A 21,634-nucleotide genomic window follows, 5' to 3' on the forward strand; every position below is an offset into this window, starting at 1 on the left:
GTAAGTAGCTAGAGATCTGCGCATGCGCACCCTTCAGTCACATGTTGCATTACCGAAGTGCAAGCCGGGAAATGTAGTATGCGTAAGCGGCCTAAATTTGAATAAGTGCTGCTCAACTTTAAATCTAAAAGAATAATAATGATAATTTTGGACATGGAAGAACCAAAGTTTTTTTATTTGTGTATCAGAAATATCTTCAGCACTTAGTGTGATGGTCATAAATTAAACAAGGACATAAAATAAAAAATTTCAATTCACTTTTTTTTTCTTTTCTTTTTTTAAGATCTTCCAGATCTCTTATTCATTAGAGCTGTATCCTTCATTCTGCTCCCCTTTATATCGTAGTGTTTCTTCCAGGGTTTGCTGCGGCAGGTCCTGCACATTTGTGGCTCCATACTGTTTGTGTTTGCTTACTATTTTTGACAGATTAATTATCTCCTCGTCATTCACACTGGTGCTTGCGGACAAAACTTCTCCTTCTGCTTCATTCTGCACAAACAAAACACTCACAGTTATACAGTTAACCATTTATAAACAATGTAACAATCTTTCATAAAAATTCACATGAGCTATTTGTAGTTTCCATGACAGGCCTCTTAGTGTCTTCAAAATAAAAGCTCTATAGTTTCAGTAAAAATTATTTTAACCCTTTAACTGTCACCCCCATCTTTTAAAATAAACATTAAAGTGCACTATCCAAACTTAAATTGTTGTAATTTATGAACACTTTGGAATATAAACCTAAGAAAATTAGCAGATTTTGGCAAAAGTGGAAATTTTTTCAAAAAATTAAAGTATCAAAAAGTTATAGAAGTTTAAATGTACTGTAAATAAAAGGCGCTATATTAATTTTATATTATTTTATTTATTATAAATATTTCACATAACAGGTTTTACTCTAAAATTGGTATAAAATTAAAGCCTTGTGTCTAAATAAGTTATGTTCCAAATTTGAAGTTGACATGAAAAAAATTGAGGTTCCTGTGAGATTTTATTTAGGGTGTCATACCACAAACAGCCACTGGGAGCCATCAAAACCCGTTTTGATTTTGATTGATGTTTTTTTGTGTTTTTTTTTATGTTGTTTTTACTTATATCTCAAAATACCCACTAAATATGGAATCCTGAGACTCAGATCTTTCCAATGGTATGTTTGTTGCCAAGATTATAAAAAGTTTTGATTCTAAAAGACCGTAATGCATTTTGTAATATGACACTGGCCACTAAAGGGGAGGAGACCGCCATAAGATTTTAAAGTACCATTTCCATGGAAACGCAATGTCCGATTTCAAAATGGTTTTCACAGGATGAATCTAGGGCTTCTAAGCTTTCAAATGATATATAATTTATGATGATTACTAAAAGATTTTATAGAGAGAAAGGACAACAAAAGGTGGGATGGCGACAGTTAAGGGGCTTCATTATTAATTCTTCAGATTTGTGTTTTGGTTTTCGGAGAAATTTAAAAGAGTCTCTCCAAAAACATCAAGCAAAAAAAATACCCTTTCTGGCTTTACTTCTAACTTTAAATAAAAGTAGTGTTGAAAGTTTTAGGAAACTTGCCACCTTATGTTCTCTCTGATACTGGTCTACAGCATACTGATATTTGGCAGTATTCAGACCCAGCAAACCAGCCATTTTCTCTCCAAGAAAATCACAAACTACAGAAACATGAAGTCACAGTGAGTTATAATGATTAAATACAACATTTCAAATGTACATTAGCATTTCTGTATTATAGTAGGCTACTTATATAAGTAGGCTACACATCTCATGCGTAATTCATTAGTATGTGTATTTAGATATAAAAAACTGTATTTTACCATCCACATTTAAATCTTTAGTAAAGACATTATATAACAATGTTTACATGCACTAATATTCCATCCTCAGTTGTTTGCTTGTCTAATCAAAAAAGAAGCTTACGCCCATGCGCAGTGCTCAATCACCGCTTTCAGAACGGAGAAAGCCACTGCGATTAAACAATATCAAAACCGGAGCGACCGCGAGTAGAAATGCCATTTTACCTTGATGGCATATCTAAAAAGAAACATTTTTGTAATTTCGGAAAAACTTTTTAGCAAACATTTACAAATATTCAGTGTCCCCCACTAACGTAGCTGATCTAATGTATTTTCAAATCGGATTAAAGCGCTTACGTGCTTCACTTTTTCTTGTTGATCCGATTATTTAAGGTTTACACAACCATTTAATTCGAATCGAGCTAAATTGGATTGTTTGTTGCGTTTATTTGGGTGCATGTAAATGTATCTTGACCTCTGACATGAAAGTTCGTTCAGTCATTATAAGACCCTTAATATTAAAGAAACCGCAACAACAATATCCTTTTATTAATATGTAATATAAAATCACACAATGACCTGTGAACGACCATCAAAATATGTGACCCTGTAGCACAAAACCAGTCATAAGACTGCATTTTTCGAAACTGAGATTCATCTGAAAGCTGAATAAATAATCTCTCCATTGATGTATGGTTTGTTAGGAGGACAATATTTGTCTGAGATACAACTATTTGAAAATCTGGAATCTGAGGGTGCAAAAAAATCGAAATATTGAGAAAATCACCTTTAAAGTTGTTCAAATGAAGTTCTTAGAAATGCATATTACTAATCAAAAATTAAGTTTCGATATATTTACGGTAGAACATTTACAAAATATCTTGATTGAACATGATCTTTACTCAATATCCTAATGATTTTTGGCATAAAAGAAAAATCAATAATCTTGACCCATACAATGTATTTTTGGTTATTGCTACAAATATACCCCAGCGACTTAAGACTGCTTTTGTGCTGCAGGGTCACATATAGGCTATAAGTGTTTTCCAGGTTTTTCTTACATAGTAAGGATTTCCTCAAAATCTGTGTTCCCCAAAACCGAGAATAATCCTTCCATGTCCAGGTATCCTAAAAAGTGAAATATAAAACAACCTTTGTTGGTTTTCATACCTGACAGAGATTAAATTGAGATGATTCTAGTATTGAGTGGCTCATCGATACTGACCGGGTCAGAAACACTGGGAGCTTGATGAAGCTGATGTTGTGCCTCCTCTTCCTCACCATCATCATCCTCTGTCAGAGTCTCTCCACTAGAGAAATGAATCACCTTCACCTGTCGGGGACGGACGTCTCTCTGTGGCTCCTGCACATCAGTCATGATCAAAACTAGACTTTTCTTCTTACAAACCGAAACTTTTTTCAGATATGTAATAACATATGTATCACAAGTGCATTTTAGCATCGTTTCGTACGCTCCAAAAATATTTATGCCTCAATTTAAGATTTATGTATTTGAATTCCATATAAAATTCGTTATCTAACATAAACTAAGAAACTTAATGTGATATTTATTTGTCCGTTATACATAAATGAAAGAGTTAAGAATTATATATATATATATATATATATATATATATATATATATATATATATATATATATATATATATATATATATATATATATAATATTTGCGTTTATTTGATTTTAAATAAACATTTTCAAAATGCATTTATATAAATTGCTTAGAATCAGCATAAATCTATTCACCGTGAAAATTTAATTTATTCAGTTAAAAAGTATGAGCTATGGGCAGTTTTATTCTCTGTATTATCAAACTGGATGGATTTTATATGCAATTCGAATATATAAATCTTGAATTTAGTCCTGAATATTTTGTGAGGAAGTGTGAAGGTGTATTTACCAAGGGCTGGTGCTGCAATAAGTCTAAGTATACATTAAATAAAGGCTTGGTTAAAAATGCCAAAAGCAGAATAACAAAAGAGATCGATACTGACCTGCTGCTGTTGAGATATAACGCTAATAAAACACACTTACGTCTGCGTGCATGCTGGGCCCTTTCCAGCTCAATCCTCTGTGTTGTGCTCCTTTGGTGAGAACGTCTTCAAAGAAATCCTCAAATGATGTGCAGAAAGTTACCTTCACCATAACAGGAGGAAGTCTCACGCACACGGATGTTGTTTGTCTCGCGTCGTTCCAGGACAGATGAACTACATATCTGCTGACGTATTTATCTTGATAAACTTGTATTGCCAGTATTGCAAAAAGATCAAGCCAGTGTGAACCACATGATCTGAAAATTCTGGAGAACAAATGCTGCACAAAACAAATAGCTGATGCACTTTTTAATGGGGAATAAACATTAAATGCATGATTTTGAGTTACAGGTTGACATCGTAATCTGTAAGTATACACGATGATGAATACATATCCATACAACTGCATAGATGGCAAAACGAATAATTACACAAACTAAACGTGATCGTGGAGTGTCATCGAACAATGCCAGAGAAAGTCTTGTAGAATTGTGTTAAATAAATATACAGCAAAATATCTGACAATCATTTTCCCTTGATAAGTATACAAACTCTTAGTTTTCAGTATGAATTAAAGCAGGGGCCATGACATTTAGTGATCATTTCTGTACCTGTAGGTGATGTGAAAGTGCATATAGTTTTGTTGAAGTTTTTACAACCCTTAAAATGAAGCACCAGTGTCACATTTATTAATGCAAACATGGTTGAACATATTCAGACGACTGTCAGAAAAATGAAAAACCTATCAAATCAAACCAGCAAAAGGGTCATGTACAGCACAGCAACCCATGTTTGGATTATTTGGACAGGTTTCAAATCACAAGCAAAATCATTTTTTCATATATGACTGTAAATATATATATACACATGTGGAAAATAAGTCCAGTAAAAGTTGATATTAGAAGTTCTAATCAGACTGAAGCTCACGGCACTTCACATCTTCACCCTGTTTAATTCTGTTCTTGATGAGGAGATATATATATATATATTTATATAGTATAATTCTGTTCTTTTCAAACCAAAACCCAACTAAAAAATGTGCTCCCCCTAAGAAATATTAATCATACAGCAGATATTTTAAGTGCAATAAGTGATAAGTCATAATATTTTATCTTAAACTAATGTACTGTGTTGTATTTCGATAGCAACTGCTTTTGTTTAGAAAATCACAATAGTCCAGAAATTATATTTTTATGAGACAACTATTTATTGCATTATGACATTATATAATCATTATATAATATATATTTTATCCATGAAAATTAAGCACATTTAAAACCCAGATTCTCATTACTGCAATGCCAAAGAAAATTCTATTGAAATTGTATGTGTGTGTGTGTGTGTGTGCTTTGAAAATGTGCTTAATTGTCATGAAAATAATGTTATAATGCAATAAATCTTCATGGTTTAAAAAAAAAAAAAAAAAAAAAAAAAAAAAACTTTACGCAAATTTTTCTTTAGATGTTGAGGTGAAATCTGATTTTTTTTTCTGAAATGCACCTAGTTTAAATGCCATTTAATATTTGCATTAATCAATGGATAATTTTAATGGTTTAATTTCACAACTTTTTTTTTTTTTTTAATCAATGGATCCAATAAACCTTAAAAATCTCACTAGGATCATCTATTTTCTGCTACAGAGAGATAATCAAGTGCAATCAATTGGTCATATAATTATGATTCAGACGGGGTTATTAGGATTAACTGTTCATCAGATTTTAGTCACGCAATCCTTCATTAGAACATCTGTGTTTGTAGACGAAACACTTTAAACAGAATGCGAGCACGAGACAGACGCCACTGTTATATCACTATTGGAATATATTTGATCAGAGGAGAGAAGACTCCAGACTCCTCCAGATCTCCTCCAGATCTCCTGGACATCATGCGTCACCTGTTAGGAGACCACGCAGCCCGTGTCCTTCTGCGGCTTCAGATCCGGCTCCTTCACCGGCTTTATCTCCTCATCGTGCTTCACTTTTGCCTAGAGGGGGAAATAATCATTGAAAAACAGTGATATTTTAATTGCTGACGAGACATCGTGACCGTCAGTAATGAGGTGTCCACTAAGAGCAGATACAGCATTAATTTGCATATAAATTTACAGCATTTATATTTAACACACTATTAATTATAATTAAATTTAGGTCAAAGGCAGGAAGGTTTTCAAGCATTAAAATGTGTCTTGTTTAAAAAAAATAATGATTTACAGAAGACAACTACTCAAATGTCATTCAGTGTAACAGTAGTTTAAATACCCAGAAGTCTTGTCAGACATATTTACAAGCAGAATCATTAGATGACGTCATAAGACACACTAATTAATTGTCATTTTAAATCATTCAAAACACTAGGTTTGACCCATTTGTCAGTGAGAGCTTTAAAATATAATCAAATTTGTATGATCATTTTTTCATTTCAGTTTTCATTTTTTTAGTACAGGGCAGGATAAGTATGTTGTTTAATTTTTACATGAATATATCTGTTACACTTAATGACGATGGACCTTTATTTCACCAATTTTGAAACACAATGCATTAAGAGCGGTGGGGGGTGAAAACTTTTGAGCAGGCTGTTTGAGACAAACAGCGACTCATGAAGAACATAAACAGTTACTGATCTAATTGTCAACACATAATTAAGAATCAAGTGCATGTTTGATCCCTCTTATTTTAGTAATTCATATTTTGCATATACACTACCATTTAAAAGTTTGGGATCAATGAGACTTGTAATGTTTTGAAGAAGTCTCTTCTGGTCATCAAGGCTGCATTTATTTGATCAAAAATACTGAAAAAAAACAGTAATCTTGCAAAATGTTATTACAATATAAAATAATGGTTTCTATTTTAATATCCTTTAAAATATAATTTATTTCTGTGATGCAAAGGTGAATTTCCATCATTATTACTCCAGTATAAAGAGTCACATGATCTTCAGAGATCATTCTAATATGATGATTTATTATTAGAATTATCAATGTCAAATATTTTTTTAGAACCTGCAGTGCTTTTTTCAGGATTCTTTGATGAATAAAAAGTTAAAAAGAATAGCATTTATTTAAAATATAATTTTTTTCTAACAATATAAATCTGCTATCACTTCTTATCAATTTAACACATCCTCGCTGAATAAAAGTTTTAATTTCTTTCAAAAAAAAAAGAAAGAATAAAAATGTACTGACCACAAACTTCTGAACGCTAGTGTATATTGTTAGAAAAGATTTCTATTTTAAATAAATGCTCTTCTTTTTGACTTTTTATTCATCAAAGAATCCTGAAAAAAGTATCACAGGCTCCAAAAAATATGAAGAGTTTCAACACTGATAATAAATCAGCACATTAGAATGATTTCTGAAGATCATGTGACACTGAAGACTGGAGTTATGATGATGGAAACACAGCTGCGCATCACAGAAATAAATTAGATTTTAATGTATATTAAAATAGAAAAATGTTATTTTACATCATAATAACATTTCACAATATTACATTTTTTCCTGTATTTTATATCAAATAAATGCAGCCTTGATGAGCAGAAGAAATTTGTGTACAAAAAAAAAAAAAAAAAAAATTATATATATATTTTTTGTGGGAAAGCTCTCCTCATCACCTTGTCTTCTTTGGGTCCTTTGGTAAGGTCAAAGGTCGCGTAGACTTCAGGTGTGCACTGAGCGCTGAGAGGCGGGAGCTCGAATGGAGTCGGTTCAGCCAAACCGTAACTGGCCTTCAGTTCCAGCGCCGGAGCTTCAGCAGGAACCTTATGAAAATAACTGACACAGAGATACAGCCATCATAACAGAGCTGATCAATAAACGTCTTGATCCGGACCCCCGTTCGACTCACATGAAGCCGTTCTCTCTCTGGCACTTCTCCAGGGTGTTCTTGATGAACGTGCCCAGTTTCTTAAAGAAGAGCTGCTCCGAGGGTTTGGCCGTGCTGCCGGGACCCTTCGTCTGACGGTACTCTTTACACAAGGCTTCAGCGCGGGAATAAACTGAGACACGGAGATTCAATACAACCATTAACAGGAGGGATTTCACCCAGAAAACATGCAAGAGCTCGAAATAATCCCAGACTAAAAACCGTTACAGCATCAATCTACTAGAAAACACTGTATTTGTGACCCTGCAGCACAAAAGCAGTCTTAAGTCGCTGGGGTATATTTGTAGCAACAGCCAACAATACATTGTATGGGTCAAAATTATAGATTTTTCTTTTATGCCAAAAATCATTAGGATATTAAGTAAAGATCATGTTCCATGAAGATATTTAGTAAATTTTCTACCATAAATATATCAAAACTTAATTTTTGATTAGTAATATGCATTGCTAAGAACTTCATTTGAACAACTTTAAAGATGATTTTCTCAATATTTAGAATTTTTTTGCACCCTCAGATTCCAGATTTTCAAATAGTTGTATCTCAGACAAATATTGTCCTCCTAACAAACCATACATCAATGGAGAGATTATTTATTCAACTTTCAGATGATGTATCAATCTCAATTTTGAAAAATTGTCCCTTATGACTGGTTTTGTGCTCCAGGGTCACATTTGTATTTTTCTACTTGCTGTTTCTTTGTAATTAATTATGAGATTTCCTAGCAATTTCTGAATGAAAAGTGTATAAAGATAAATTGCATATTTGAACCATTACACTTTTCTTTCTTTAATATCAGTGCTAGATAACAAAATATGTCTTTGAATTATTTTATTTATGTATTTAACAGGGACAATACACCAGGCATTGTTACACAGAGACAACCAATGCTGTGCACATAGGGCATACAGAATAATGCTAGTTTGCAGCCCTTCCTCAGAATATAAAATATGTCATATCATATCATATATGGCTGAAATGTGATCATTTGTTGAGGGATTAATCATTTGCGTACACTTCTCAGCCTCCTGCAGGGATCTTATGGCCTCTCCGCATTTATCCCCTGCGAGAAGAGTCTGTCCATGATAGCAGTGTGCCTGGAAACAACAGAAATATATCACACAGTAAGATGTTTTTTGCATCAGTGTGACCAAATATCAACATCAGTGATTGTCTGCAAACACTCCACTCGTCTGCCATTGTTCAAAGGCACAGAAAGAGTCAATTTTGCATGTTAAACTATTTTCAAACTATTCCCAAACGTCCACACAGACGTCCAGACGAGCTGAGCTTCAGACAGACTCACGTAAGCCATGTAGAAGTGCTGCTTCAGCTGCAGGTACTTCTTCCATTTACTGCTGCATTCTGGATCCAAAGTGTTCAGAGTGTGATCTGAGCAAGTATAAGAAACATAATCTTCTAAATAATAAATCATATTATTATATAGCCTAAACTGCATATTATTTCAATGTCTGACGTGTCTCGTGGCACTCGGGGTCTCAACATGATACGATTCTTTTAATTCAAATCAATATTCATGTCCACGCATTTATTTATTTCATGATTTACATCGAGGTCCATTCAGGCCCTTCACATATGCATGTTATATAAATGTTGCATATTATATAAATATGTCGTATATATAATCTTATAAGATTAAAACACTACAAGGTATCATTTGTTCACATTAATAAAGGCTTGTAATAAATCATTCTAATATCCGGATTTAAAAACATATCTGATTATCATCAATGTTGGAAACATTTGCTTTGGTTCATATTTTTGGTGTAAACTGTGATACAATGTATTTTTCAGGATTCGCAAGTTCAAAAGAACAGCATTTATTTGAGATAGGAATCGTTTGTTACATTATAAATGGCTTTACCTCAGCCTTAGATCAATTTAAGGCATCCTTGCTGAATAAAAGTATTAGTTTTGTTAAAAATAGAGCATGTGTCTCTAAACTCACCAGCCTTCTGGTAGAAGTTTGCGGTCTCGAAGGACAGCGCTGCGATGAGGGAGGCGTTGTGCTTCAGCTCGATGGCTCTGGCAATGGTGACTAAAAACAGAGACACATGAACCATCACACACACACACACACACACACATCATGACTGTTCATCAGTGTGTTTTACCCTCCTGAGCCTCTGCCTGAATCTGCACAATGTAGGTGTCAATGACTCGCGGCTCCAGGTCTCGACCCTTCTCTGCTGGAGTGATGAGTCGAGGAATATGAGTCTCCTGACAGGAAACACACCACACGAGCACATTCAGAAAGACCATGGGTCAAGCGGTGAGACAATCATGACTCACAGCGTTTAACCCCTTAACTGTCACCCCCCATTTTTTAAAATAGGCATTAAAGTGCACTATCCAAACTTAAATTGTTGTATTTTATGAACACTTTGGAATATAGACCTAAGGTTGGTCTCTTTTTAAAGAAGAAAATTAGCAGATTTTGGCAAAAGTGGAATTTTTTCAAAAAATTAAAGTTTTAAAAAGTTATAGAAGTTTAAATGTACCTGTAAATAAAATGCGCTATATTAATTTTATTTTATTTTGTTTATTATTAATATTTTACATAACAGGTTTTACTCTAAAATTGGTATAAAATTAAAGTCTTGTGTCTAAATAAGTTATGTTCCAAATTTGAAGTTGATATGAAAAAAATTGAGGCTCCTGTGAGATTTTATTTAGGGCGTCATACCACAAACAGCCACTGGGAGCCATCAAAACTACTCTGAATTTTGTTTAATGAATTTTTCCCTAGATTTCTCTGTCAATTTTACTTCAATACTCAAAATAACCGCCAAATATGGAATCCTGAGACTCAGACCTTTCCAATGATATGTTTGTTGCCAAGATTATAAAAAGTTTTGATTCTAAAAGACCGTAATGCATTTTGTAATATGACACTTGACACTGCCCACTAAGGGGGAGGAGACCACCATAAGATTTTAAAGTACCATTTCCATGGTAACGCAATGTCCGATTTCAAAATGGTTTTCACAGGTTGAATCTTGGGCTTCTAAGCTTTCAAATGATATATAATTTATGATAATTACTAAAAGATTTTATAGAGAAAAAGGACAACAAAAAAAAAGAGTGTCAAGCGTCCCACAGGTGGGACGGTGATAGTTGTAGGCACTCTATGTGGTAGAAACAGTGTAATGCAAGCACTTTAATGGCTTTTTGCTTTCATTTTCCACAACATGAGCACAATTTACCTTAAGGGTTTTAAAAATTCCAGCAGCGATTCTCAAACTCTTGTGAACATCTTTGGCCTCGTCCTCTGTGATGCTACAGTTTAAAACAAAAGCAACCTGTCTTTAATCAAATACTAAAAATATCTACCCGAAATTCAACTTCCTGATATGTGACCCTGCAGCACAAAAGCAGTCTTAAGTCTCTGGGGTATATTTGTAGCAATAGACAACAATACATTTTATGGGTCAAAATTATAAATTTTTATTTTATGCCAAAAATCATTAGGATATTAAGTAAAGATCATGTTCCATGAAGATATTTAGTAAATTTCCTACCGTAAATATATCAAAACTTAATTTTTGATTAGTAATATGCATTGCTAAAAACTTAATTTGAACAACTTTAAAGATGATTTTCTCAATATTTAGATTTTTTTGCACCCTCAAATTCCAGATTTTCAAATAGTTGTATCTCAGACAAATATTGTCCTCCTAACAAACCATACATCAATGGAGAGATTATTTATTCAGCTTTCAGATGATGTATTATTCTCAATTTCGAAAATTTTACACTTAAGACTGGTTTTGTGCTCCAGGGTCACATATTATATATTAAACTTCTACATGTAATACATTATACACTGGCATAATGTACAGTCAGTCAGTTTAATTTGAGACTATGACCAGCTGACGGTAAATAATATACATTAACTCATTTATTAAATGCCTACTTACCACATAAATAAATAAAAATGATTCGTTATGTTTCATCAGTTTTATTTAATTTAACTTTTTTTATATTGTTTCACTTTTAGTTGAGTAGGAAATTGGTTGCCTGTTTTAAAAGTGGAACTATTTTGAACTTCTCGGAACATCAGATACATTATTACATTATTCCAGAAAGAACTGACACTTGTAACTTACTTCTCCTTTCCGGCCAATCGTGAGGCAAACTTGGTGTACCAGATGGCAACATTAAAGGCCATAGACACCAGCTCAAAAACAGCATCCTGCTGGGCACTGCAGAACACAAATCATATTTGATTTCCATCAAACCTTGCTATTCTAGTTCAAAACTGTCACTTTCATAAAACCTCATCAGATTACATCAATGTCAACATGGACATGCAGCAAAAAGAAAAGAACTAAATTACACAAGATTTACAGAGAATACACATGCATTTGAAGCGAGGATGAATGTAGTTTGTTCAGAACACAATGCGTTTTGTGTGATTAATTATTAGCTTTATAAATATAATAAATAATACATTTCAGTGTTTTCTTCTTAGTTAAAGGGATACTCCACCCCAGAATGAAAATTTTGTCATTAATCACTTAACCCCATGTTGTTCCAAACCCGTAAAAGTTTCATTTGTCTTCGGAACACAATTTAAGATATTTTGGATGAAAACCGGGAGGCTTGTGACTGTCCCAGACTGACAAATAAATAACAGAGTCAAGGTCCAGGAAAGGTATGAAAGTCATCGTCAGAATACTCCATCTGCCATCAGACGTGCAATCTGGGTTATATGAAGCGACGGGAACACCTTTTGTTGAAAGGGGGAAAAAAAAAAAAAACCGACTTTATTCAATAATTCCTTTGTCAACAGTCTCCTCTGTGTCTCTCCATATCACCGTATGCTCTTCTGTATCATCCACGCCACAAGGATGCGCTGTTTCTACGTGTATTTAGCTTTGATTTGAAATAAAACAGCACATCATTGTGGCGTGGATGATACAGAATAGCATACGGTGATATGGAGAGACACAGAGGAGACTGTTGACAAAGGAATTATTAAATAAAGTCGTTATTTTTGTTTTCATCACTAACAAAAAGTGTTCCCGTGGCTTCATATAACCCAGATTGCACGTCTGATGACAGATGGAGTATTCTGACGATGACTTTCATACCTTTTCTGGACCTTGACACTGTTATTTATTTGGCAGTCTGGGACAGTCACAAGCCTCCCGGTTTTCATCCAAAATATCTTAAATTGTGTTCAGAAGACAAACGAAGCTTTTACGGGTTTGGAACGACATGGGGTTAAGTGATTAATGACAAAATTTTCATTTTGGGGTGGAGTATCCCTTTAACATTTACAGTAAGTCTTCATGTAGAATGCATTACACAGAACTTCAGAATTTACATTGTGATGCATTAGAATTTTTCAAGAATTGTAGCCAAAGTTAAAATGCATTAAATTATTTGCAGATTACATTTAAAACTGGTTTTCACGTGTTTATGAGGTGCATTACAATGCATTAAAATACTTTTATAATCCATTTATAAAGGCTTCACGTATTACTTATTTTTGTTTACTAACTTTTTTCACCAGTCGCTGAAAGGAAACCAGTTGAAAACCACTGTGCTAAAACCACAAAACCACATTATGTGATGGTTCTGCGCTTTCTGAGTTACCTCGCAATATTTCCCTGTAAAGAGTCGGTCCATTTGAAGTTCTGGATGAACCGGAGCTTGTTCTCTTGTGTGGTTCCATCCAGCGGCAAAATGAATCCTATAACAACAACAACAAAAAACCACATGCCTCTGAGCAGTATAAATGCAAATGAATAAAAAACAGCCGGAGCAACACGGAAATGTCTGATCAGAGAGGAAAAATAATAGTGCACAAACCCTGTAAAAGAGCAAAGTATTCATCACTGGATTTCTTCATGATCTCTGGGGTACACGTGGCGTCTGTGAACGCATCCAGCAGTCGGGCGCGTGTCGTTCTCAAGTCACTGAGACACAGATTTAACATTTATATCAGAATAATGATCTTAGGGTGACCATACGTCCTCTTTCTCCCAGATGGGATTTACAAATTGCCTAAAATATCCGTGTTCTGGCTTTGTTTTCCTACAGTCCTCATATACATTAGATGCAGAGCTGGGTAATAACTGATTACATGCAATCAGACTCAGAAAGTTATCAGTATCATCAGTATGGTACTATATTATCCTATTTTAAATCAATATGATAAACATATTATAAAGTAATCAAAAAGTACTCTGATTATATTACCTAAAATGTCATGTTGTCATGTCATGTAATCTGGAATCAGTAACAGACTGCAATTTGTAAGTAATCTACCCAGCTCTGATTATATGTACACCTATCTGCACTGCTCTGTAGATCCCGCCTTCTCGCGTGCCATAATTGGTCGATTATACACAATGCCTGCACGCTATTGGTCAAACTACTTCTCAGTCATTACCATAAGCAATATGAAAACAAAGCCAAAACTAGGGCATTTTAGACAATTTAGAAATCCCAGCTAAGAAAGAGGACTATATGAGAAGATAACATAAAAGCAGAATGCAATCCTCACTTGCAGATCTTATTGGCAGTGGGACTGGATGCCACTCCGTACAGGTTAAAGGACACAGGTGCCGTGGCTTTCAGAGGGTTTCGATGGAACCAGTGAGTCATGGTGAGAGGATACCTGAACGAGAATACAGAGGCTATTATTTCAATATTTGATCTTATTCGCTGTTGTATGATCGCCACCAAATATCCAATCCTGACCATCTGAGAACCACTTGAGACACAGAAACACATCCAGCTGACTACACATCATATGATTTTCTAAATAACTGAGAGTCTTCACAGATGTTATTAATAACACTGATACTTTCAATGCTTGTGAGATATATAAGTTATATGCGACTGAGCACATTACGCTATTAAAACGCAGTGAATTTTCCTATTAAGAAATATTATTTACAAATGAACACTTTAAAGATCAGATCAAAAGTAGATGAGTGAGATATTATATATAAGGCAGGTCCATTTCTAACATCTCGGCCTTGTTTATCAACTGATCTGCATGAGTAAAAACAGATATACACTGGCTAAAACTACCTAAGCTTGATGCTTTATCGTCTATAAATGGAAACACACTGATCTGAGATCTTAATGTCGTTCACAATATGATTAAAACCTGAGAGAAATCGAGGCTAGAGAATAGAGACTCGCTATTCTACAGCAGCGACACGCTCAAATCTAACAAACCTAACTCTTAATGCTCGTTTTCAATAAAAATAGATATGTTTTAATACCAGAAACGCGTCCACTGTCAGGTGTGTGTTGTTTTAATCGGAGAGATTGTAGATCAGGAAACGCCAAAACAATGAACTCTCTTCCTGTATGACGTATTTCGGGTGGTGACGTCACGGACACGCCAGTTGGTTTAAAACGCTTACGTAATTGTTTTGATGCGTGTTTTGGTAGCGCTTGTACATTATCATGTTTGTTTATGTAAAAAAAAAAAAGAAAATCGAATTTGATTATGCAATAAAATAGGGACCAGGTACAGACAGTTTAATAGATTAAAAAAAAATACACAAAAGTCAACATTTATTTATTCAGTTTTGATTGTTTTAAGATTATCAGAGCTTTGAATAGTTTCCATATAACTCTGAATAAATTATAGAGAAAGGTGTAGAGCCAGATTTGTGTATATGTATGTGAAATTTAGCTACCAGGGAACACAAAAGTCTCTTTTAAGTTGTCAAACAATCATAACATCTTTAAAACTGCTGCTGTAATGTTATTGTCTGCTGTTATGTCCCCACCAATGTCAAAATCTCGTGAATTTGTATAAATTATAAGGTTCGTATCCCTCTCTCGCGTCGTCTTTTTTCTTGAACTCGTGTTCGGACTTTTATTTTGAAAGCTCCCGGCGCAGTCGCAGGGAGTTCGGTTGCACTCGCGTCAGGCCTGTGTCGGCGTGCGGTGATGCCACCGGAGCATCCGGAGCCCAGTGCGTTTCCCCGGCGGTGCACAACAATGCGGCGCTGGAGATAAAACTTCCCCAGCGATGTCAGAGCCCTGAGCTTTCGCGCAACTTTAACCCGAGAAGATGTCAGATGTCACCAAAACCGTCCAGAAATGGCACGCGAGTTTTAAAAAGGGCACGGACTTTGATTCGTGGGGGCAGCTGGTGGAAGCCATCGATGAATATCAAATGTAAGTTGCGCATTTTTAAACAAACAAACAAAAAAAATCTATATATATATATATATATATATATATATATTTGGCGATCTCTGGATCAGTGTTGGTTAGAAGTGAGGGTGTTTTTTTTCCTTTTTTCTTTTTTTTTTTTTTTTTACATGCATTGCAATTACACAAAGTTGCAATTTATTTCCCGTCACAGAGTCATTTGTACTTTATTTCGCGTCTTCTTGCATTGCTCGATTTTGATGTGCATGTGATGCGGTGAGTAAATAAATAAGTGTTGAGTGTTTGACAGCCTGTTTGCATTACTGTCGCGCGCCACACCCTCCAGCACTGGGTGGAGTTTCTCTACTGTCTCAGTCTGAACTCGTGCCATTTAGGTCAGTGACAACAGACACTCTACTTGTGCATTTTATTCCTGGATTAAATGTGCATTTCTTTCTGGGGCACGGTGTCAATAACTGCATCACTGTCCTTAAAGAAAAGAACTTTTATTATTTATTATCTTACAGTGCATTTCATCTCTTAGCTGGACTTCCACATGTGTCTACAAACAAAGTTATCATTAGACATTCAGTGATTTATAACCAGTTCTTATGATGTGTGTGTGTTTTTTTTCTTTTTTCAGACTTGCAAGGCATCTTCAGAAAGAAGTGCAGTCGTCAAACTCGCACGCTTTCACAGAGGAACAGAAGGTAAGCATGTTCCCCTTGGGGATGACTGACAGCTGTCAATCACTTTTTAATCTTTAACATGACAGCAAATGCAATTCCAAATCGGAAACTGATGTTCAGATATTTCCAATGATATTTATTATTAAGATATTTGTTCTTTTCGCCGTGGACTACTGTCCGGTTCTGTTATCTCACACAAGTTTTGTTTTATTAAAATGCATTTTCCAGAAAACCCTGGGGAAGTTTGCAACATGCCTTGAGATGCGACGTGCAGCCTTACAGGTCTGAGTCTTAATGATCATCAGACAATAATATTATGGGTGTGAGTCTTAATGATCATCAGACAATAATACTGACAGAGTCTAAAAATCCAGTTATAGTTTTTTTTTAAACTTTCTGGTGTCTGTCCTCGTCAGTGCACACAATCTCAAGAGGAGTTCAAGTTAGAAGACCTGAAAAAACTGGAGCCCAGTATGTACATTCATTTTTTGATTGATTAATTTAAATGTATCCTCTCTAAATTATCTACTCCATGCCTTCTGTCATCTGATTTATTTATTCAAGTAAAAGTAAAATGTCTTTTAGTCTAATTGTGATTGTCTTCTTGCTGTCAAATCTTTACTGTCTTTTATAAAGTCATCATAAGACTAACCTGATGAACACTTACCGTCAGGTCTATTCTTCTGTTTCTCCAGTTATTAAGAACATTCTGACTTACAACAAAGATTTCCCTTTTGATGTCCAACCAGTGCCTTTGAGGTAGTTCTTTAATGTTTCTTTACAGAAGGGATAGTTTTGGTCCTGGATGCTGATTGGTCAATCCAGTATTCCAAATGCTATAAAGAGTGTTGTTAGGCTCAATCTCAAGTTTTTGAAGATGCTTACTATACTAATATACTTAGTTCCTGTAGAATCCCTTGTCGTTGCACAGATTTTAGCAAATGATTCTGTGACTGATGGTTGATTCGGGTGTTTTTAGGAAGATTCTTGCACCGGGTGAGGAGGAGAACCTGGAGCTGGAGGAGGAGCTGGACGCTGGGACTGGAGCAGGTTCAACTCCATCATTCCCTTCAAGGGTTCCAGGTGATTCACTTCATAGTGCACGATGCTCAGTTTTTACACACTTCTTGTAAGCATTATGCTAAGGCCTTAAATTCGATTTTTCAACCTTAAAAAAAAAAAAGAATCAGGCAGATAACACTCACATTTTCTTCAGAAATCGGTCTAGCTTTAAGTGTCATTTATTTTCTATTTGTTAATATTTTGAATTAGATCATCTCTTTTCATTTTAGTTATGATTTTAATTTAGTTCATTCATTCGTTTTCTTTTTAAATATGTCCATGTAGTTTTATGTTTTAGTTAATTTTGTCTCATTTCATTAACTTCAAACTGAATAGAAATGAGAAACATTGTCTTGGTAAATAGCTGAAGTGAAATGTTATTGATTTTAAAATATTTATTTCAGTTAGTATTTAAGTAATGCACTGCAAAAAAATGTTTTGTCTTGTTTTGATTACAAATACCGACATTCTTAAATCAACAAACATTTATATGAGAAGCAAAATGAATCATTAAGATATTAATTTTTGTTTTTCTAAAATTGTATCAAAACTGAGTTGTTATTTTTTGTAATGAAAAATCTGCCAATGTGGAAAGAAAAAAAGTTGTTTTCCCTTTAAATTTAATTGTGTTTCTTACCTCATTGTCAGATATTTTGATAGATTTTTCAAAAAACAAGTCTTTATATCTTAAGTATTTTTATTTCAAGTAAATATATCTTGACTCAATATTTAGATATTTAGACGAGACAAAAATACTGAGCAAGAAAATTATTCTTTGCACTGATTTTTTAATGGTTTTAGTTTAACAATAATAGCCCAAGCTCTGTTATGATATATTTAATATAAGTAAACAGTAGATGAACTAGATTTTCATTTGTGCCAGTTTTTATAGTTTGACGTCTTTGACAGGTACGCTGTTGCCACGGTTACCCTCGGAGCCAGGAATGACTTTGCTCACGCTGACGATAGAGAAGATCGGTCTGAAAGACGCAGGACAGTGCATTGACCCGTACATTACAGTCAGTGTTAAAGGTAGAGCTCAGCAGCGCTTGTTAACCGCATATCAGATATGTCTCAACATTTTTCTTACGTATTTCTTTCCTTTTCACTGTCCAGATCTGAACGGTATAGACTTGAACCCGGTTCAGGACACGGCAGTGGCCACGCGCAAGGAGGACACGTATATTCATTTTAGCGTGGATGTAGAAATCCAGAAACATCTAGAAAAACTACCAAAAGGTCTCACTTTGCTCTAATAGGAAGAGTTCACCCAAAAATTACAATTTGCTCCATCCAAGATGAAGATGAGTTTGTTTCTTCATCAGATTTAGAGAAATGTAGCATTGCATCAGTGTCTCAGCAATGGATCCTCTGCAGTGAATGGGTGCCGTCAGAATGAGAGTCCAAACAGCTGATAAAAACATCACAATAATCCACAAGTAATCCAGTTCACATCTAGTGAAGACAAAAGCTGAAACTAATCCATCATTAAGACATTTTACAGTAACTCCAAACTGTTGCTTCCAGTTAAAATATGAGTCCTCTATCCATAATATCTGGATATTCTCCTGTTGTCTCTCACATCAAAATCCACCTACATGTTTATTTAGAGCTGTTTTGGTTTGTAAACAGCGCTTGATCTGTGCAGATTTCTCTCCTGATTCAGAAAAATTCATCTTTTTCACTGGACTCCTATTTTCACCAAAAGCATGAGTTTGAAATGGTTTAAAAAGTTAAAAACATCCTGATTGTATTTCTTTCAGCTTTTGTCTTCTCGAGACATTAACTGATGTACTGGAGTGCTGTGGATTATTGTGATGTTTTTATCAGCTGTTTGGACTCTCATTCTGACGGCACCCATTCACATCCATTGGTGAGACACTGATGCAGTGCTGCATTTCTACAAATCTGAAGAAGAAACAAACTCATCTACATCTTGCATTAAGACTCAAGAGACGGAGTATATCAGTATATTTTTGTGCTTGATCATTATTGCGTTTGCCTCTTTTGTAGGTGCAGCTATTTTCTTCGAATTCAAACACTACAAACCCAAGAAAAGATTCACTAGCACGAAGTGTTTTGCTTTCATGGAAATGGATGAAATCAGACCAGGTCCCATTGTTATAGAACTGTAAGTATCAGGCTAGTTGGTTGCATCCCACTATGTTACATTAAATTTAAATTAAATTTAAATTCAATTTTAATTTAAATTATGCATTTAGCAGACGCTTTTATCCAAAGCAACTTACAGTGCATTCAAGCTATCAATTTTTACTTATCATGTGTTCCCGGGGAATCGAACCCCCAACCTTGCGCTTGGTAACGCAATGCTCTACCACTTGAGCTACACATCATTAATACGCGATACATAAAGACAATCTGATTTTAGGTACAAGAAACCGACTGACTTCAAGAGGAAGAAACTCAACCTCCTGACAAAGAAACCACTTTACCTGCACCTCAACCAGACTTTGCACAAAGACTAAACCGAGATCCGACGGACAGCAGTTATGTTTCTCAGATACGTTTGGTGCATCACCTCTAACATTCCTTGCAATATCGGACGCTTTTCTTCATATCTCCAGTCTGAAGTTTGGCACACAGCCTGATTTCTCCGCGGTGCTTCATCTGAGACAGAAATGAGTGTTAGAAATGGAAACTGGAAAGTGTGTACAAATGATGTTGATTTCTGATGGTCACAGATGGATATAACAACTTCCCATTGGTTTTCATACTTTGACTGCATTAAAGAAACAGCTCGCGCTCATCTTCCAAACCTGTATGCTGTTATTATCTGAAAGTCTCTTTTTCATGAAATGTAAACAGAGAAAAAAAGACAACGCACCATTAGACATCAAAAAAATATATCTGTTTTATGTTTTACATTTTCTGAACCCATTTGTAGACTTAATATTAAACTGTTATTCAGTGAAAATCTCCAATATTTTCTAATAGGTATGTTGTTCGGTTATGATATGTGTGATTCAGTGGCTGTTTGATTCTTAAAACCAATTGAATCTGAACATATTTGGTTTGTTTTTTTGTATGCATAAGTACTGTGGGGAAAAAACAGCATACAAATTTGGAATAACATGAGGTGAGTAAATATCGACAGAAAATAAATCCTTTATAAATGTTTAACAGGCAAGTTTATTGCTTTTTTAGAGTATGCATTGCTTGCTAATGCTATACATATGGAGTAAATGAAAACCCTTAAAAAACAACAACACTATAAACATCTCAAATATATGAGATTTCTTTACACTTTTTGTTCTGAACATTTTTATGTTGGGCAACTGCTCATCAACTAGCTAATATTAACTTAGCATACTTTAAAATAATGGTGTTTGGCTCAGTAGCATCACTTCAAATCTATCACAATGACCTTGTAGTACTGTTTAATAGATATTTTAGAAGTTTAATTGAGTATGAATCAGAAAAGCCAGTGAATATGAACTTGATCATGTGAGAGGAGAAACCAGAGCAGTTTTAGCATCAGCATGCCTGTAATTAGCTGCACACTTTGCTCTTTGATGAATAGTTCAGTCTGGTTAGTTTGAGGAAATCACTTACTTCAGGTTTAGTTTCTCAAACAGTTTTAACCAGGTTTACCAAAGGATTTCAGAAAAAGTTTGACATATGAGCTAGGTTCTGTTTTGGAGACTAGCCTAACTTTTACTGCTTATTACACTTTATCACAGGAAATTTCCAGATTATTATTTTTTATAAAAGGAAAAAACTAAAGGAGATGCTTTTCCCACATCGGTTTTGCCAGTGTTGGAGTCTTGGAATCAACTAAATGGTTAAAAAAAAACTGTATTCATCATGTTGTTTTAATGGCGTGTGTATCATCACACATCTTTTTCGAATGTCTAATTTCTAATAAATGATAATGCTGCTTGAGTCATGAATATTTTATAAATATAGTTCAGCCTGAAATATCAGACTTGCCTCGAGGAAACAGGATAACGTTTACTGTAATGGCAAAC

General features: G+C 34.6%; 3 protein-coding genes across 3 annotated transcripts; 1 reads left to right on the forward strand and 2 right to left on the reverse strand.

Moving 5' to 3' along the window:
* Positions 1 to 145: 145 nt before the first annotated feature.
* On the reverse strand, positions 146 to 4,267 carry LOC109099117. The gene is made up of 5 exons (XM_019112657.2): positions 3,860 to 4,267; positions 3,028 to 3,165; positions 2,864 to 2,930; positions 1,567 to 1,661; positions 146 to 489 (listed from the first exon to the last, which is right to left on the reverse strand). Exons 1-5 carry the CDS (start codon positions 4,265 to 4,267, stop codon positions 298 to 300), a joined length of 900 nt encoding a protein of 299 aa, XP_018968202.2. The 3' UTR covers positions 146 to 297.
* Positions 4,153 to 15,158, reverse strand: brox (BRO1 domain and CAAX motif containing). The gene is made up of 13 exons (XM_042746255.1): positions 15,009 to 15,158; positions 14,279 to 14,392; positions 13,582 to 13,688; positions 13,366 to 13,462; positions 11,871 to 11,966; positions 10,968 to 11,040; positions 9,876 to 9,981; positions 9,710 to 9,799; positions 9,047 to 9,132; positions 8,756 to 8,837; positions 7,704 to 7,854; positions 7,471 to 7,630; positions 4,153 to 5,842 (listed from the first exon to the last, which is right to left on the reverse strand). Exons 2-13 carry the CDS (start codon positions 14,377 to 14,379, stop codon positions 5,756 to 5,758), a joined length of 1,236 nt encoding a protein of 411 aa, XP_042602189.1. The 5' UTR covers positions 14,380 to 14,392; positions 15,009 to 15,158; the 3' UTR covers positions 4,153 to 5,755.
* Positions 15,159 to 15,612: 454 nt separating this feature from the next.
* aida (axin interactor, dorsalization associated) lies at positions 15,613 to 21,548 on the forward strand. Its single transcript, XM_019126318.2, has 10 exons — positions 15,613 to 15,918; positions 16,538 to 16,604; positions 16,812 to 16,865; positions 17,000 to 17,054; positions 17,279 to 17,342; positions 17,563 to 17,666; positions 18,555 to 18,677; positions 18,762 to 18,884; positions 19,659 to 19,776; positions 20,035 to 21,548. The coding sequence occupies exons 1-10, from the start codon at positions 15,812 to 15,814 to the stop codon at positions 20,129 to 20,131; spliced, it is 912 nt and encodes a 303-aa protein (XP_018981863.1). The 5' UTR covers positions 15,613 to 15,811; the 3' UTR covers positions 20,132 to 21,548.
* Positions 21,549 to 21,634: the final 86 nt, after the last annotated feature.

Source organism: Cyprinus carpio, chromosome B20 (assembly GCF_018340385.1).
Source record: "Cyprinus carpio isolate SPL01 chromosome B20, ASM1834038v1, whole genome shotgun sequence".
Lineage (NCBI taxonomy): Eukaryota > Metazoa > Chordata > Actinopteri > Cypriniformes > Cyprinidae > Cyprinus > Cyprinus carpio.

What these genes read in the sequence shown, in the direction of transcription:
- brox (XM_042746255.1), bottom strand. Translation starts at nt 14,379, where the DNA reads ATGACTCACTGGTTCCATCGAAACCCTCTGAAAGCCACGGCACCTGTG. An exon ending in AAACTTCTACCAGAAGGCTG is followed by an intron (nt 9,133 to 9,709) that starts GTGAGTTTAGAG and finishes ATACTTGCTCAG; the next exon opens with ATCACACTCTGAACACTTTG. An exon ending in CAGAGAGAGAACGGCTTCAT is followed by an intron (nt 7,631 to 7,703) that starts GTGAGTCGAACG and finishes TCTCTGTGTCAG; the next exon opens with TTATTTTCATAAGGTTCCTG.
- LOC109099117 (XM_019112657.2), bottom strand. Translation starts at nt 4,267, where the DNA reads ATGCAGTTGTATGGATATGTATTCATCATCGTGTATACTTACAGATTA. An exon ending in CTCCCAGTGTTTCTGACCCG is followed by an intron (nt 2,931 to 3,027) that starts GTCAGTATCGAT and finishes TTCACTTTTTAG; the next exon opens with GATACCTGGACATGGAAGGA. An exon ending in AGTATCAGAGAGAACATAAG is followed by an intron (nt 490 to 1,566) that starts GTGGCAAGTTTC and finishes TTGTTTGTGCAG; the next exon opens with AATGAAGCAGAAGGAGAAGT.
- aida (XM_019126318.2), top strand. Translation starts at nt 15,812, where the DNA reads ATGTCAGATGTCACCAAAACCGTCCAGAAATGGCACGCGAGTTTTAAA. An exon ending in GTCCAACCAGTGCCTTTGAG is followed by an intron (nt 17,343 to 17,562) that starts GTAGTTCTTTAA and finishes GGGTGTTTTTAG; the next exon opens with GAAGATTCTTGCACCGGGTG. An exon ending in GGTCCCATTGTTATAGAACT is followed by an intron (nt 19,777 to 20,034) that starts GTAAGTATCAGG and finishes ATCTGATTTTAG; the next exon opens with GTACAAGAAACCGACTGACT.